This window comes from Corylus avellana, chromosome ca8 (genome assembly GCF_901000735.1).
Source record: "Corylus avellana chromosome ca8, CavTom2PMs-1.0".
NCBI lineage: Eukaryota > Viridiplantae > Streptophyta > Magnoliopsida > Fagales > Betulaceae > Corylus > Corylus avellana.
This window is the reverse complement of record NC_081548.1, coordinates 21958532-21975480: the sequence shown is the minus strand read 5'-3', so window position 1 is coordinate 21975480 and position 16949 is coordinate 21958532. Positions and strand designations below refer to the sequence as shown.

Below are 16949 nucleotides of genomic sequence, written 5' to 3'. Positions count from 1 at the left end.
TAAACTGGATTTTTTTTTTTTTTGAGCACGACTCTAAGGCTTTGTTTGGTAATGGGGATGGGGTTGGCCAAAACACTGTTTATCACCATTTCCCAAAAAAATCAACATCAAAACATTCTAACATTTTCACTTTTAAATTACTCAAAAAAAACTTTTTCACTTTTTATTATTATTCAAATAAAAAAATCACTACAAAACAAAACATTTTCACTTTTCCATACCACTTTTTTATTTTTTTTATACCAAACATTCTTACTTTTTTTCACATCAATCTACATCAACTACAGTGTTTAGGCCATCCCATTTGCCAAACACCCCCTAAGATAAAACATGAGTCTTTGGATTTAAAGATCCTGTATTTCTGTTCCTATCTTATTAAGTGCATCTAGCTGAGGTGTAACAATTTTATTGGTTGCTGCAAAATAACACTTTTGCAGACCGACACCATAAGAGGTTTACTCAAATATCATCTCTGATTTCTTCAAAAAAGAATATATATCATCTCTGATCTCTGGTCTCTCCATTCTCTCGACTCTCCTCTCACAGTCTCCACCATCCTCCTCGCCTCCTATCTCTGTTGCCGCTCCCACCACTCCCCCGGTTCCCCCAACAGCAACCACAACCACAACCACAACCACCACCGCAGCAATCACACACCTCGACGCCTGGCTGAAGCTGAACGGCTCGTGCCCAGTTTCCAGGAACTTGCCGCTGCCAACCCCGCTGTCCACGCCGCTCTCGGAGGTCGTTTCACTCTCGCAGTACGCCGCGGATCGGAGGCGGAGGAGGTGATAAGATTTGTGGGTTTTTCTTTTCTTTTTGGGTTTTTTTTTCTCCGTTTCTTCTTGGGTGGTGGGTGGTTTGGGGTTTTGCCGTTTGATGTGTTTGTTTGGTTGCCCAGAAAGATGTGTAAATATTTTTGGATAGATGGGTATTGGGGTTTCTGTTTTTTACTGAATTATGGTTTGTGTTTGATGAAATTAGAGCAGAAAAGTATCTTCGTCTTATTAAACAGATGGGTGTTGGTCTTTCACATAATATTGAATTCTAGGATTGAATCATTTTTGCCAAATGCATGTACATATACATCCCAAAATTAATCGAGCTTGAGCTCGAGCTCGAACAGGGCTCCAACCCTATCGAGCCGAGCTCGAGCAACATTTCTAGGCTCGTGTCGAGCTCGAGCCTGGCCTCAAAGTAAACGAGCCGAGCCCGGACAAGCCAAGCTCGCCCAAGCTCGGCTTGTTTACACCCCTCTTTACCATGATAGATAAGGTGCTTACAACTTATAAGCTTTGAATCAATCCAATGGTTCACTGCCTGTGCCTTAGTTCTGCCTTACTCCACATGTAGATGACACTCCCACCCAACCCCATTTTCTTTTCTTTTTATTTTACACCCCTCTTTACCATGATAGATAAGGTGCTTACAACTTATAAGCTTTGAATCAATCCAATGGTTCACTGCCTGTGCCTTAGTTCTGCCTTACTCCACATGTAGATGACACTCCCACCCAACCCCATTTTCTGTTCTTTTTATTTATTTTTAATTTTCTGGGAAAGTTCCAAACTAAAGATTTACCCCCAACGCCACCTCTGTACCACCTCTATAGGCACGGCCCAGGGCATAAAGTGAAGCATCTGCTGTGGTTTGCTTTATGCCATATATACCTAGGTGATTTTGTTTAATGTTACTATTCCCTTTTAAGTCACTGCAATTTTTGGGACATGAGACAATGGTTGATGCATCTGAAACTCAATGCATTTTTACTATGATTACCGATGGTTCTCTTACTAGCTCATCCTAGCATACATAATACTTGTCTATTGCAAGCAGATTACAACCTTTGTTCAAAGTGCCAAGTTCATGTACATTGAGCTTTGTCTAGGATTAGGATATGGATCAATATGCTTAAAGATAAAAAGGCAATAAACTTTGATATCAGTTTACTTGTTTTTTTTTCTCTAGATTTATCAATTCCAATAATATTGTGTACCTGGAAATATCAGATTTGAAAGGGACTAATCACCTATTGTGGTTGTTGTGATAAAAGTAGAAGTACAAAGTGTTGCATCAAGCTGGATGGCTATCTGTTCATATTGTTCCATTTCTACCAAGGAATGAGTTGTGACTACTGTTTTGATTGTCAGGTTAAATGGAGGAGTCAGAGAAGAGGAGAGAAAGACTGAAAGCAATGCGTATGCAAGCTGCTCAGGCTGAAGTTTCTAATAATGTTGAAAGTTCTGGGGTGCCTGGTTGCCTCTCCAATCCATTGATTGAAACCTCAGCGGTGCAGGAGTCATGCACTCCAAGGTTTGACTTTTACACAGATCCAATGGCCGCATTCTCTGATAGCAGGAAGAGGAGCAATGCTGTTAATCAGATCAGACCAGATTCTTTAAATTCTCCAAGTGCTGGTGGTTCTCCTACCTCACGGTTTTCACCATCTCATCCAGGTACTTTGTTTCTCTACTAGTTTGTCCTTTCTTATGGTTGTATGATAACATCAGATTACTTCACACCAATAGATGCATATTTTTATAACCATGCATGTTTTTCTCATAATTTCATTTTCTACTCTATGAAATTGTTGTTCTTGGGTGACATGACATGATGTGATCCTTTTGTATTGTTAATAAAATAGTGGAAAATGAAACTTGTTTCCGTTCTAGGGGTGTTTCTTTTTGAGCAATCTATGGTTTTCTTCCAGTGTTTTGAGTAACTTAATCCTGATCTCTTGCAAAAAGTATGTTACAGCACAAATATTGCACATAAGTGCATGCAGTAAACTTTTTGATCTTATTTTTAACTCATTTGATATATGTAAAGCTAATTCTTTTATTGTAAAAAAAGAATAAAAATGGGATTCATGTAGTGTAATTCAGTTCATGATATCATACTAATAATGTTTTATGATGATTATTGTTCACATGAAGTTTCTCTTTTTCTGGCTTTAGTTTCTAGTCAATGCGTTTTCCTTTTCCCTTTTCCTCCTTAACTAATTTATTTACTTTGATTTAGTAGGACCAAGGAACCCTGTAATGAGTCCATCTCCCGCTCATCAAATCCAGGGCAGTTGGCAATCCAACCAGACAATGTACGAAGCACAAGGCTTTTCTTACAGCTCTGGTCCCTATAGAAGCCCAATAGGAATGGCCAGTCCTTTTTCAATGCATCCACGAACTCCTGAAGCCTGGAATGGACCCATGGGGCCAACTAGTTTTTCATCTAATCCATCTAGAGGGGTTCATCTTCCTAGTCCTGGTTTTGGACCAAGAGGAGGTAGCCAATGCGTAAATACTGAGCAAGGCAGGGGTCGATGGGTCAGCCACAGTCCAAGCCCTGTTTCAGGACAAGGACTTAGTCCTAGCCCTAGACCAGGAAGGGGTGGGGGGCACTGGTATGGCAGCAGCATGAGCCCTGGTTCAGGACAAGGGCTTAGTCCTAGCCCTAGACCAGGAAGGGGTGGGGGCCGCTCATACGGCAGCAGCATGAGACCTGGTTTAGGATGGAGTAGTGGACGAGGCCAGGGTTCTCACACTCCACAGGGGGCGGAGCGGTTTTACAATGAATCCATGTTGGAAGACCCATGGAAGTTTTTGAAACCTGTTCTATGGAGGAGCGTGGTTGCTCCTGTTAGTAGGTGGAACACCTCTTACTCATCAAAATCCTGGACTGGAAAATCTCATAGCACAAAAAAAGCAAGAGTTTCAGAAGCTTCAAATAAGTCAAGTCCTCAACCAAGCTTAGCGGAGTACTTGGCTGCCTCCTTTAATGAAGCTCTTAATGATGCAGCAAATACATGACAGTTGCTGGGGGTTCCATCATAGCTTCTGCTACACTCATGGTCCTACTCAGTAGGATGGCTAACCAGAGAGAGAGAGAAGCAGGAAGACAAAAAGATGGCTATCGATCTCCGGACACCTGAGGGCACCAAAAAGTTTAATGTGCCTCCTCTTTTGGATGGTTCAAAGAAATTGTACTGTTCGCATAATTGCATTCGCATGGAATGATCTGTAAAATTCAGAGTAAATTATCCGGTGGCTGCAAGCATCTGATACTCTGTAAACATAGCAAGTTCAATATAATTATTTCTTGTAAGTTCGAATTCGCTTTGTAGTTAAATATTTAAAACAATTCGATCACATTTTCGTCTGCCAGTCGATGAAGGTTTCCTTGGTACTTATATATTGAGCATGTGCAAGTGAATGCTACTTCCTGTCTTCCAGGAAAAGTGATTCATCAATCTTCAGTAAATTCAGTCACCGTTCAGGGACACGTAGAATAGATTCATTTCACAGATGTTTGTGATCGGTTGACCACAGGAAAGGGCTGAAAATTGGTTTGATATAATATAAATAATATAAATGTAAATACTATTTTAGAATTTACATTTATATTTTAAAAATAGAATAATATGATACACTTTACTTATTTTGAAAATAGAATAATTTCTTCTTTTTTTTGTTAAAAAAAATAAAAAATAAAAAAGTCCAAGCAAAGGAGCGGCTACACGTAACACGACAGCACTATTTTTTTTAAAAAAAAATAAAATTAAACAATAAACTAGCCTATAACTCTATAAAAGTTAAGCATGTATTTTGTCAATATATCTTTCCTCAAATTACTACCCAATTAACAATATTTTCCCTAAACTTTCAATTATGACAATGTCCTCTCAAATTACCAAAACATTGTCAATGTCTCCCAAGGCTAACAAAAAGATAAAAATACTTTAAAATATAAATTAATTTTTTTTAAACGGAAATTTTTATTTCAAAATATTATAAAACAAAACTTAAAAAAAAAAAAAAAATCAATTTTTATTAAAAAAATCGATTTCTTTTTTTACTTTTTTAATTTTTATTTTACTAAGGGTAGTTTCGTCATTGGGAGGAACATTGACAATGTTTTGATAGTTTGAGAAGGATATTGTTATAATTGAAAATTTGGAAGGAACATTGTCGGGAATTTGAGGGGATATGTAGACTTATAAAAAAAAAAAATCCTAGAAGGGAAGAATACAGATTTATACAACTGCCTATCCAAACCCTGGTAAAGCTGTCAATGCAATAAGCTTCTTTCGTTGTGGTTAAACGAAACGATATCTTCCTGCCATTCTACATGTACACAAAACGTACATTCTTAACCTATAATTCTAAACATCCAAGTATGATGAGAAATATAAATCAAGTGCCCTTCACATTTTTCCCAAATATACTTTCCTGTTTTTCCCAAAAAAAGCCTGCATGCATGCCTTGGTTACTCCTAAAGTTTTTAGCCTAAAACAAAATCTGCTATTCAGTATTTAGTGCCACAATCTAAAGCAAAAACCATGCCGAAAAACCGGTTTTTGTTCACAGCATATCTTGTCCATGAAGGCATGAATAAGCTGTCCAGCTAAGCTTGGAGGGTCATCAAGCAAAGCATCCACAAAAACATTAACCACCCTTCTCTCTTGCTTAGTAGCTTTGAGGCTGAACCAAGTGAGAAATTTTACTCTAAAATCTTCATCTATGTGCCCTTCATGCTCTAACAATTTGACCACTTGCACGGAATGTTCATAATCTCTCTCCTCCACTGTATCTGGAGCTGCCCGCATTCCACCGTATTTATGAGGCGTGGTAGGAGAAACAGCATCAATGGAAGGAGGCAGCGAACAAAGCCGCTCATTCTTGCTTGTGTTGACATTGATAGCTGGTTTAAGCTTTTTTGCAGGGGGTGTTAGTTTAATGTTGCTAGACTTGGTTGACTCCACCTGGGGATGATTTTGAGCAATTATTGTGTGCTCTGCCTTTCCATGTTCTGAAGCTGTCAGAAAGCTTCCACCTGATGCAGGTGTCACCCATTTAGCTTCCAAAATACCCAATCCACCTGTACTGCTAAACAAAGAAACCTTGCAAAAATACTCAGTTGAAGGATGGAGATGGGCAATCTTGAATCTCTTCTCTGGCCTAAGTACAATGAAAGTGGGTTGTTCTGGATAATCCTTCATGACAGACTCACGATGCCACAGCCTGCAACCCGTGAAGTTCTTTAACAGATGATCTTCATATTCTAGCATAATGATCACTGAGGTAGGGGTTAAGTCTTCAAATTTGATCTGACAAGCTGCTAGAAAGATTTCAACCAAACATAGTCAGTGGGAAAAATATATATATATATATATATATATATATATATTTTTTTTTTTTATAAGTAAAGGGAATCTGTTATACATAGGGGCATTCTAAAAGAGTTCAGAGGATGTTGTTTATTCTTCATATTAATATATACACAATGCTGTTTCAAATTCAAAAACTGAAGAATTAACCCCACATCTACTTTTATAATTTAGAGGTTCTCTTGTATAATGTGTGCTAGGATTGCGTCCCTCGCGCTTTAAATGAATTTGCATTATTTATAAAAACAAAATGTTATGATGGCAGTTAATACTGTTGACATGCGTAATGAAAATCAATATCATATAATTTTCATTCCAAAGCTACATGAAAATGTTCCACAAAAAAAATGAGACCTCAAATTCTAAAAGGAAGCTTACCAAATGAATCTTTCTTTTCCATATAATCACGGTGAAACATTGAATCAAAAGATACCACTGCAGAAGCACACAACTTCTGAACCTCACCACCGCAGGAGAGTCTGTTGACAATGCAGCGTGCCATACTTGTGCATACCTGATCTAGAGGCCCCACTTCATTGTTCAGTGTCTCCATTGCAGTTTCCACTGTCTTCTGTACTTCTTTGTATAGTTTTGTTCCCAAGAGAATCTTGTGAGCCAAAGATAATCGTAGACACAGGACATCCACTCTTCTGGCCTCCTTTGCAATCAACAACTGTTTTCTCCAGGTTCTGAAAAACCAAAAATCAATTACCCAATCCTTTCCCTCGTTCTCTTGGCGTTAAAAGCTAAGAACTCGGTTGAATCAATCAACCAGTTGAGTGGGTTGAACCAATTAACCAATTGAGTGAATTGCCATGTTAAGTACCAGCACTCTTTGGTACTGAGTGCAACTCATGTTTGGTTAGATCAATGTGAATTGGCCTGGTATCTATCAGATGGTATTCATTCCAAAATATCAGGTGTTATATAACACGGAAATACATGTAACACAAAAGGCTTATCTGTAAATAGTTTGCATTCCGACTATGTTGTTTCACATAATTTTTAAACCCTAACAGTTAAGCTGGTATTCACCTGGCAACTAAAACCTACATAAAAGGGAGAACCAAATGTGAGAAACCCTAATGAGTATGCATGTTGGACATAATATTCACAGATGTTATGGTAGTTAAATTGGACAACTTGTATCCTTTTACACCAATAGAACTGACCCTGCTCACTGAATAGAAGTTCTATGGTCATGTCAGTACATGCATGAACATGTATGTATAAAAAGTAAATGTTATCTGCCCAAAATGTTTTTGCATGTGCCAATGAGGGGCTTCAAACTGCCAAGTAACAAATATAATTGGCAGTAACATCACCTATATATGTGCAAATGTTAATGTGCTATATAGATGTCAACAATTATTGAGTTTTCTGGGTCTGGTTGCAACTATCATACCACGGATTATCCGAAGGTTGGAAGCACGAGCAATTTTTATCTAGAAATCCATAGGAGGTAATGAAAAACCAATTACCTCATTAGCCCATTGATTTTTCCACAAGAAACACAACGAAAGCTGCCATCCAACTTTGTATGAAACCCATTCTTCAAAATACCAGCTCTTTCATGCTTCAGAGAGCATTCCAGATGGCATGAAAATCCACACGGGTCATTGTCATCCGGAGTATCAGAGCCACAGGTCAACCACAGACTAGGATCCTTATTATCATCATAACAATGACAGATACAGCAAGAACATCTCTTGCAAAAAGCATCCTCAGGACTTAAAGTAGCTCTGCATGCAACATTCTGACAGAGGAGCGTTTTACCACGGTCTTCTTCGTTGTTTTGCAGAGGAGCATGATTTAGGTCAGTCAATAGTTGAGATGAGGTCTCTATGTTCCTTTTCCTTTTGTATCCAATATGAGCCGGAGAAAAGGCAAAAGAATTGCTCCTCTTGGAATTCTGAGAAACTAACTTTAGAAGGTGTTCTATCATTTGAGCTTTCGTATACCCAGTGTACTTTCTCTCTTTGCCCATTTCAGCACAGATGATTTCAAGAAGCTCTGGGCGGGTAAATGAACGAAGCATCTCTGAGGCATCTTTCGACCATCGGGCAATCTCACGGACAAGCTCTCTTTTCTCTCCCAAGCTTAGCTTGCTATACTTTGCAGGATCAAGTGCACAACCTTCAAATATAAAAAAGAATCTAAGTTGAACTTCTTATCTCTAATTTCACATCCAGAAGAAGTTTAGCATGACTGAACAATTGTAAATGAAACTATGAAGGAAAACACTGTCGTTCACATTCTCTAATCAAAGTGTATACACACACACGCACACTGACATATTATTTCTTAACTGCCATAAATCTAAAATGAACAAAACCCGCAACCTGGAAACCCATCCCCAAATAAAAAAGCATTCTTGAAAAGAAAAAGAAAAGGCCATCACTTCTAGTCACAAAAATATCAGCACATGTTTGAACATGATCTTGGGCGATGTATCCAGTTATATTTCATATATTTCTTCCATTATTGCATTGCTTTGTTTGCTTGTTGAACATTGAAATTTGAATCATGTACCTGGATAGGAAGGGACATGAGCTCATTCATTCAGGTTGATTCCTCGTTTATATTGCCTAATATTTTCCAAAGGACAGGAAATCGCTTGATTTAAGAGACTCAAAATTTCTCTCAAATGTACATTTCTTCTTTTCTAATCATGTCACCCATCCACCTAAACATCCTGACCCGCTTATGGTCAATTCATGAAGACATTTTTTCTTAACAATTTTTTTTCTGGTCTGTACGGGGGTTTTAGCATTGAATTCCAAAACCCCTTAAAATCAATTCACATAAACTGATGACATGAAACTCATGAACTCATTCCCAAGTTAACCAACCACCTCTCATTCTAGTAAACAAGATAAATCAACTTCAAACAGTAAAAAAAAAAAAATTGATGTTGATTTTTTTTTCAATGATGTAGAGATCAGCTTCAGCAAAATATAGAATTAGTCAAACTAAAACCCAGTTTAACAGATTATTGCAGTTCAAGAAAGTGGCAATTTGAAATCACGATGACCTAGATGCAGTTCAAGTACTTTCTAAAGACTAATACCTGAATCTCTGACTAACAAGAATTGCTTGAATGATATGCTCCAACATCAATATATCATCAAATTTCCACTCTTAATGTAGGTGATATTACTAAGTATTGTGTGAAAGTCCCTTTAACATCAGAATTTATTACATACCAGAACTTGTTTTCATCATTTTTTTTTTTTTTTTTGTGGGGGGAGTGTCAGCACACTGACTAAATGCTTAAAAGAGCATAAAGTTTTAACAAGCACAATTGTTATTACTATCAACACACAGATATTTCTATATAAGCTTTCATTAAGATGATATACTAAAGCTCCCAAATCTGTACATACATTTGCAAAAAAGAAGAAGACGAATATAAGACTGACATGAATGCTGAAAGCCAGAATCAAAATAAATACATGATGAAGGCCCCAAAAATTACCATATATACCTCTGAAAGAGAAAACCCATAAGATTTCAAATACTGGGCAACACACATTCTCAACAATGCAGCAATCAATACCAGTTCTAATGAAAGGAACAAAGCCCAAAAAGGCAAACCCACATTCCGGAAGAAAGTTTATTGATACCACAGGCATTGTCCAACGAACACTCAAAAAGACACAAAAAGCGTAGAGCCCAAAAACATATACCACAAAACCACAAAACACCATAGAAAACATGAAAAGGGAACTGACCTGAGAACACCGAATCCGTGGCTAAAGAACTTTCTTCTGGTTTGCTCATAATGCTCCAAATAAAATAAATAAATAAAGAAAAAAAACCCTTTTATTTAACTCGTATATTTTGGGAAAAATATGGGTTTTATAGTGTTAGAAAAAAGAGAAAAAAAAAACGAAAAAAATAATAAAATCTCATGAAACAGAGGAGTCAGAAAGAGAAATAGAGAGAGAAAGTAGCATTTAACTATTTAAGTATTAAAAAAATAATATTTATATCTGATTTAATATGAATATGTTGCAGAGGCGTATCAGAACTCAAGAAGGGCTTGAATGTTGTAAGGGTTGAGTTATTTTTGCATGATATTATTATATGAATATCACAATAGTAAAGCCCCCACACACAGCGTTGAGAGGGTCGAGAATTTCGGTTTCGGGTTTTTTCTTTTTCTTTGATTCGGCGCTCAGTGAGAGCCGTGAGCGAGACAAAAAAGCAAGCCATTGCGGGTGGGTGTTGGTACGGCGCGGGCGCTATTATTTGGCTACTGGTGAGCCCTCCCATTGGTGCCGTACATCTGCAGTTTGTTGTGATATGTGCCTCCTTCAGTCATACAAAGGACCACATCTGGGCCTCACCTAGACTTTAAGAGAATGTAAAATTAAATTTGGACCCTTAAAAAACTATATTGTAATTTTATTTATTTTTTACAGCCAAATTTTTATTTTTTTTACCGGGTTTTACATTTTTGGTAAATGAATAACAAGTCATCTATTACTTTTATCCGGTTTAAAAAATAATATTTGTAAGATTAAGATAAATTTTATTGAAAATTTTAAATAAAATTTTGAAGATAAGGAGTTAAGAAATTATATATACTACATTTTTATCGATAATACTTTTTTTTTTTTTTTAAGATTTTTATCCATAATATTTATGTGGTAATCCCAACAAACTTTAAAATTTTTTTTTTAAAAAAAATTACTGATCCAATAGTTAGTTGGGATGTCACATTAACATTGTAGGATGAAAATGTAATTTAGCACTACTAATTTTGGATAGGAGAAGGACAAAGCTTTCTTCTAAACTGGGTTGGAGAAACTCAGTTTATAAAAATAACATGTGTCATTTGAACACGTGAGATGCACATATTTTTTAATAGTATGAACAAAGTTTGAATAAATAATATTAAAAATTCATGTGCATTTCACGTGTTATTAAAAAAATGGACACATATCAATTTTATAGACTATGATGAAGGAGGTTCCTCCAATCCAATTTGAAAGAAAACTCTGTCCATAGACTGGGTTGAAGTGTTCTCTGGGTGTTCTTTTAGTTATAGGTGATATTGTTTCATAAAAAAATAAAAAATAAAATAAAAAAACAAAAAACAAAATAAAAAAAGGAAGTGACATTTATTTCTCTTGAAATATTTTTATAAAATAATACTCATTTAGAACTAGGAGAACACTAAGAAAGTACCTTTGGATATATGTAAGAGTAATAATACATACCACACAAGCAGCCAATAAATATCATACAAAATTGACGTGGCAATGTATATATATATACACATTAGATCTTGCTACATCAGCTTTATGTGATATTTATATGATGTATGTGTGACATATAGCATTATTTTATATGCAGAGAAAGAATAACACTGGACATAAACTAGCTACAAATCAATATGTAATTAATTCATACAAACCAGTATAAGAAAGTAAAACACATGCTACTTTATTAGACTCATTTGTATGAATTAACACAAGATGTGCTATACATCATTCCCGATTTTTTTTCTTTTCTCTCATTTTTAAAAATTATAATTGAATCTGTAGGATTCATGTGTGGAATCCATATAATCCCACAAATAAATTATAATTGAATCTGTAGGATTTATGTGTGGAATCAATATAATCCCACAAATTCAAATGGTAATTTTAAAAAGTGAGAGAGTAACTAGGAAAAAAATGGAACATTTTCCGTTACTACAAACATGGTAGTTAATTTATGTTTGATAACATTGTGTCAGGTTGAGCCCGGCCCGGCCCAAGGTCAAGCTCGGCCTGATTGACCGTCACTCCTTCAGTCTCAAAGTTTTGAATCCAGGGCACGACAAAATAAAAGCTTCGCCCAAAAAGTTGCCCGAATACCCTCCGCATAAGCAGTATCGGATGAGAGTCACAGAGGAAAGTTGACAAGGCCATGCCATCAACAGTACTGAGTCTACCGACTATGAGTCTATGACTACCAAAGACTCATAAATTATAATGCTCCTTTTTTTTTTCTTTTCTTTTTTTCTTTTTTTTTTCTGGTTAAAAAAAAAAAAAAAAAAATCCAGAGAATAACACTGCAAAATAATATTGATATTTTTATAGGGTGTAATCTGCACTATATGAGTAAATAACATCTTTATTTTGCATGAAACACCTAAAAATAAAGTCTCAATAAAATTATATATATATATATAGGTGGTTGCCGACAATCTCTACATCTACCTTCTCATATTCCGCTATTCGCAAGATCATGATTAAGGATTGAAAATTTGCCTAAGCCATGTAACGAACATATGATAGATGAAGAGCGATTTTTAACCGCTCACTCAGACACCCATAAGAATTTTTCAATACTTGTTTGACACCTCCCCCTTCACAGAGTCATCTTTAATCAAAATATGCATAGGATCAATTGATTTGGATTAGTCAATGCCTTTGCTTCCCTTTTTTTTTTTCTCCTAATTGAACGAGAGAAAAGGACTAGAGGGGAAGATCTTTCCCATACTCCTTATCATATATAAAAGTCCCCTTTGTAAAAATGGCGTCAAATTGCTTTCAAAGAATTGGAAGACAAAAGAAAAATATGACATTATTCATGATTCAAATTATATTTTATATATTTAATGGGGTATACATATTAACATATGGTGTATATGATGTTACGTCACATTAGATACAATAAAACAAAATCTTGACAGTAAAATAAATAATTAACGTTTCACTTGAAATTGAGAGAAAGTTATTTGAGTGGGATTCTATTCCAAATATTTAACACCTATGTCCATACATTTACCCTTGAATTACAATGAACTGGATAATATTCAATTAGTTATATTGGAAGGGTATTTTTGTTCAATTAAAAAGTGAAAAGATAAAAATATACATCCAATATAACTAACTGAATATTATCCAGTTAAAATGAATTGGACAAGATCTTGTTCCTTTACTCTTAGCCCCTCGGACCCCTTCCCCCCTTATATACACAACTTCACTGTCTATTTTTATATTTTAAAGCTTATATAGCGTGATCCCTCAAATTTAAAAATTAATTTTCATACATCAAATATCAAATTTATGGGAGAGAGAGAGATAACGTCACATAACAAATTGGCATGCCATTGGCTAACTTCAATTGTTTAAATGTCTTTAAAATTGTTAAATGTATTTTTGTCATTTTATTGCAAAACAAAAAATAGACATCGACGTAATTCAAAGTTGAAAGGGTTATTTTTGTCATTTTACAAAATAATAATAATAATAATAATAATAATAATAGACATCGACCTAATTCAAAGTTGAAAGGGTAATTCACAAATAGGCAGTTGTTTGAGGGGTAGGCCACAGTCCTATATATTACATTGAAGGACCACAATAATTGTAAACTTTTTATTTTTTATTTTTTATGTTAAGTACATTTTTTTTGGCCTGTGTGGTTTATTCAAAATAGTGACAGAAATTAATGCTCTGTGCGACGTGTTTAGACTGCCATAAATGAATGAGCCAATAAACACATGCCGCGTGTAGCCCAAACCAAATCCCATTGTAGCCACTGTTCCCTTGGTTCGTGGAAAGGGGTTTATTCGGCAGGACAAAGGTCGCTCGAATGGAGAAGGTAAAGGTCATTTTCTCCACCATTATGTAGCCTCAAAATGCCGGAGGTTGTTGGTGATGATTTTTTCTACATATTTTGAAGTTGAGGTCCCCAAAATTGTTAGTTCTGGTTAACGTTATTTGAATTTTTTTTTTTTTTTTAAATGTTTTAATGTGATATAATTAGGTTGTTTGATGATATTTTTGTTTTCTTTTTTAAAAATAAAAAATAAAAGGGAGAAGAAAAGTATTTCGTTATCGTTTTAATGCACCTATGATGAATGGTGTTTGTTATTGGTTGGATTGGTGTTAATAAAGACATTTTCCTACCAAATCTTGAAAGTCACTTAAGTCAATTAATTTCTTGACTTTATACCGAGAATGAATAGTTACGATTTTTTTTTGTTAATATGTGATTGGTTAAATTGATTAATTGTCGGTTACAAGTTTTTATGTTAAGATTTATCAACTTTCTTGTTCCTACATAATTAATAAAGCATATGTTTTATTATGAGTGAAAATGCTGTTAATAAATTTTACTAATTGCAACCGTTAGGCAGTTAATCGCAGTTAGCGATTATTAAATAAATAACCGCCTTTACAAGTTGGGCCTTTTGGGCCAATTTTGAGAGTTGTGCTTTTTTGAGGCTCACTTTAATAGTTTTTTCTTCCTTTTTTTTTTTTTTTTTCCCTTTTCAGGGCCATTTTAGAATCAAAATTTGTTATATACCTCAAATTGGGTCGAATTAGTATAAAAGGAGCCCATATTAAAAAATCTAAAATATTTGACCACAAATTTACATTAGTTTACATTTACTTGTACTTAAAAAAAAGTCTTTAAATGCATTTCATAACTTGTTAAGAATCAACATTTATCAATGTTTTAAACATAACATACAAATAAAATTTCCAAAATCCTTGTACGCAACATAAATTTACCAATAACTTATGAGTTATGTCATATTATATATGTATTATTTGTTATTATATAATCATATGATTTAATGATCAATTCATCATGTAATATAATCATATAAATTATAGTGACAATATATTAATACTTAAATTGTGATTTAATTATCTAAAAAAAATTGTAATTTAATGATAATGTTATAAGTATAATTATTATTATATAAAATGGCAGTTAGCGATTTTTTACTAACCGCTTTTAAGGCGATTAATGGTTATAGCGGTTAACGGTACGACCCACCTTTTCAGCCCTATGCTTTATAATAAATGGAAATAAAAAATAAATCAATGGAGCACATACCAAAAGAACAACCACAAATCAATTGGACAAAACAATTATGAAACCTAATAGATAAAATTCAAATTTCACTTGAAAAATTAGTTAAGTCGGTTATTTGTTTGTTAACGATGGAAAAAAAATTTATATCGCTACCAATAGCTGGAAGTCAGTTATCAATCTGTAAGCCGTAAATGATTAATTTGCATACCCATATTAATGTTTATAAATAGAATTAGCCTCGGTGTCTTAAAACTCATTTAAAATTATTCAAACCACATGGTGATAAAAGGCAATATATATATATATATATATATATATATATGAGACATGCTATATATTTTCCCTGGGTTCTTTTTCCATTTTTCCAATTTTCAAAATCACTATTAAATATGTGGGACTTATGTTGTAGGTTTCACACATAAGCCTACATATCCAATGATAATTTTGAAAATGAGGAGGATGGGAAAAGAGAAAAACAATCATTTTCTTTTATATATATAAAAAGTTACTGTTATAAAATTCAGGCATAAAAAACTGGATCTACAATCTACAATGTGTAATTACTTGCGTCCATAAAAAAAAAAAAAAAGAGTAAGTAAGTAAGTAATTTTAACTCAAAAGTAATTAATTCTTCAATCTACAGTTTTTTTTTTTTTTTTTTTTATTCAAATGATGGAAAAATGTTATAAAGGAAGATAATTTTAACTCTTGATCCAATCCAAAGAGAGAATGAGAGATAATTTCTTTTTAAATTCACCGTTAAATTTATAGGACCCATTCCATATCCAATGATAAATTAAAAAAAAAAAGAAAAGAAAAGAGAAATGAATGAATAGCAGGTCTCTTTACATATTAGTTTGTTTCGTTTTCTAATAAAGAAAAATGATAATTTATATTTTGTATTACATCTTTTATCCATCTGTCTTCTAGTGGGTTCTCACCTCACCTCCTCACTCCCAAAACCTTTGGTAAAAACCAAGGTATCTATCTCATTCAATTGCATTATGTGATTCTAAAACTATATTTTTGTCACAAGAAACACAATTTCATCTTTTAGCATTACCCGCCTTTCACACATAAAGCCCATAATATATTTGGGTAATTGATTATACAAATACTCGTCGCTGAGTTTGAAGAGATGAGTAAAGATGAAGAAGACGCCCGTATACATTTGTCATGGTGCCATCTATTTTGATTTTAGAATGTCCCTCCTCCTCTCCACCCTCCCCTTTTGTGCGTTTTTTTTTTTTTAGTTATTATTATTTTTTAATTTTTGTAGGTATTTTTCGGCCAAAAATTAACAACTTCAACCGCTACCACCCGCCCTCCAAGGTGTTGCGCCTCCTTTCTCCTCCATCCGCTCCACCACGTGCCAACGCTGGTCGGTGCCCATCATCTCCTCCACTCCAATCGCTGCTGGTTTGCTCGCTGTATTGCTTATTTTATTTGTTTTGAATAATAGTTTTCTTTTTAGATCTGCTCTTGTGAGCGATCTACGAGAAAAATGATGTAGTTTTCTGATCGTTTTGGGTCGATGAGTAGATCTAGTTTTCTCAAGAGCAGATTTATGCTTTTATGACTGTTTTTCTGTTGGGCTGGGTTTTCTCTATTTTTTGTTGTCTGTATTTTTGTTTGAATAAGGATTGTTCAGATCTTTGGGTTGTGTCTCAAGAGCAGATTTATGCTTTTATGACTGTTTTTCTGTTGGGCTGGGTTTTCTCTATTTTTTGTTGTCTGTATTTTTGTTTGAATAAGGATTGTTCAGATCTTTGGGTTGTGGATGTGATATGTTTTCAGAGCGAAGAATAGTTACCTATGCATTGAGTTAGATTCTGTTTGGAATAAATCTGATGTTACAACTGAAAAGTATTCACAGGTTAGCGGGCATTGATGTCATAGATAGGTCTTAAATGCTTGATTTTTATGTAAGCATATATGATTTGTAACCTCGTAG

General features: G+C 34.6%; 2 protein-coding genes across 5 annotated transcripts; one reads left to right on the top strand and one right to left on the bottom strand.

Moving 5' to 3' along the window:
- The first annotated feature begins 509 nt into the window (after positions 1 to 509).
- Positions 510 to 4108, top strand: LOC132190330 (protein SICKLE). Of its 3 annotated transcripts, none has more exons than XM_059605285.1 (3): positions 510 to 800; positions 2151 to 2456; positions 3022 to 4108. In XM_059605285.1, exons 2-3 carry the CDS (start codon positions 2156 to 2158, stop codon positions 3804 to 3806), a joined length of 1086 nt encoding a protein of 361 aa, XP_059461268.1. In that variant the 5' UTR covers positions 510 to 800; positions 2151 to 2155; the 3' UTR covers positions 3807 to 4108. The 3 variants fall into 3 exon arrangements, with proteins under 3 accessions (XP_059461268.1, XP_059461269.1, XP_059461267.1); XM_059605286.1 differs by having other exon boundaries at positions 699 to 788; positions 3025 to 4108; XM_059605284.1 differs by having other exon boundaries at positions 699 to 788.
- Positions 4109 to 5056: 948 nt separating this feature from the next.
- Positions 5057 to 10010, bottom strand: LOC132190288 (VIN3-like protein 2). 2 transcript variants are annotated; one of them, XM_059605230.1, is made up of 4 exons: positions 9898 to 10010; positions 7645 to 8299; positions 6542 to 6852; positions 5057 to 6114 (listed from the first exon to the last, which is right to left on the bottom strand). In XM_059605230.1, exons 1-4 carry the CDS (start codon positions 9944 to 9946, stop codon positions 5309 to 5311), a joined length of 1821 nt encoding a protein of 606 aa, XP_059461213.1. In that variant the 5' UTR covers positions 9947 to 10010; the 3' UTR covers positions 5057 to 5308. The 2 variants fall into 2 exon arrangements, with proteins under 2 accessions (XP_059461213.1, XP_059461214.1); XM_059605231.1 differs by having other exon boundaries at positions 5057 to 6111.
- Positions 10011 to 16949: the final 6939 nt, after the last annotated feature.

What these genes read in the sequence shown, in the direction of transcription:
- LOC132190330 (XM_059605285.1), top strand. Translation starts at nt 2,156, where the DNA reads ATGGAGGAGTCAGAGAAGAGGAGAGAAAGACTGAAAGCAATGCGTATG. An exon ending in GTTTTCACCATCTCATCCAG is followed by an intron (nt 2,457 to 3,021) that starts GTACTTTGTTTC and finishes ACTTTGATTTAG; the next exon opens with TAGGACCAAGGAACCCTGTA.
- LOC132190288 (XM_059605230.1), bottom strand. Translation starts at nt 9,946, where the DNA reads ATGAGCAAACCAGAAGAAAGTTCTTTAGCCACGGATTCGGTGTTCTCA. An exon ending in AAAATCAATGGGCTAATGAG is followed by an intron (nt 6,853 to 7,644) that starts GTAATTGGTTTT and finishes TTGGTTTTTCAG; the next exon opens with AACCTGGAGAAAACAGTTGT. An exon ending in GGAAAAGAAAGATTCATTTG is followed by an intron (nt 6,115 to 6,541) that starts GTAAGCTTCCTT and finishes AAATCTTTCTAG; the next exon opens with CAGCTTGTCAGATCAAATTT.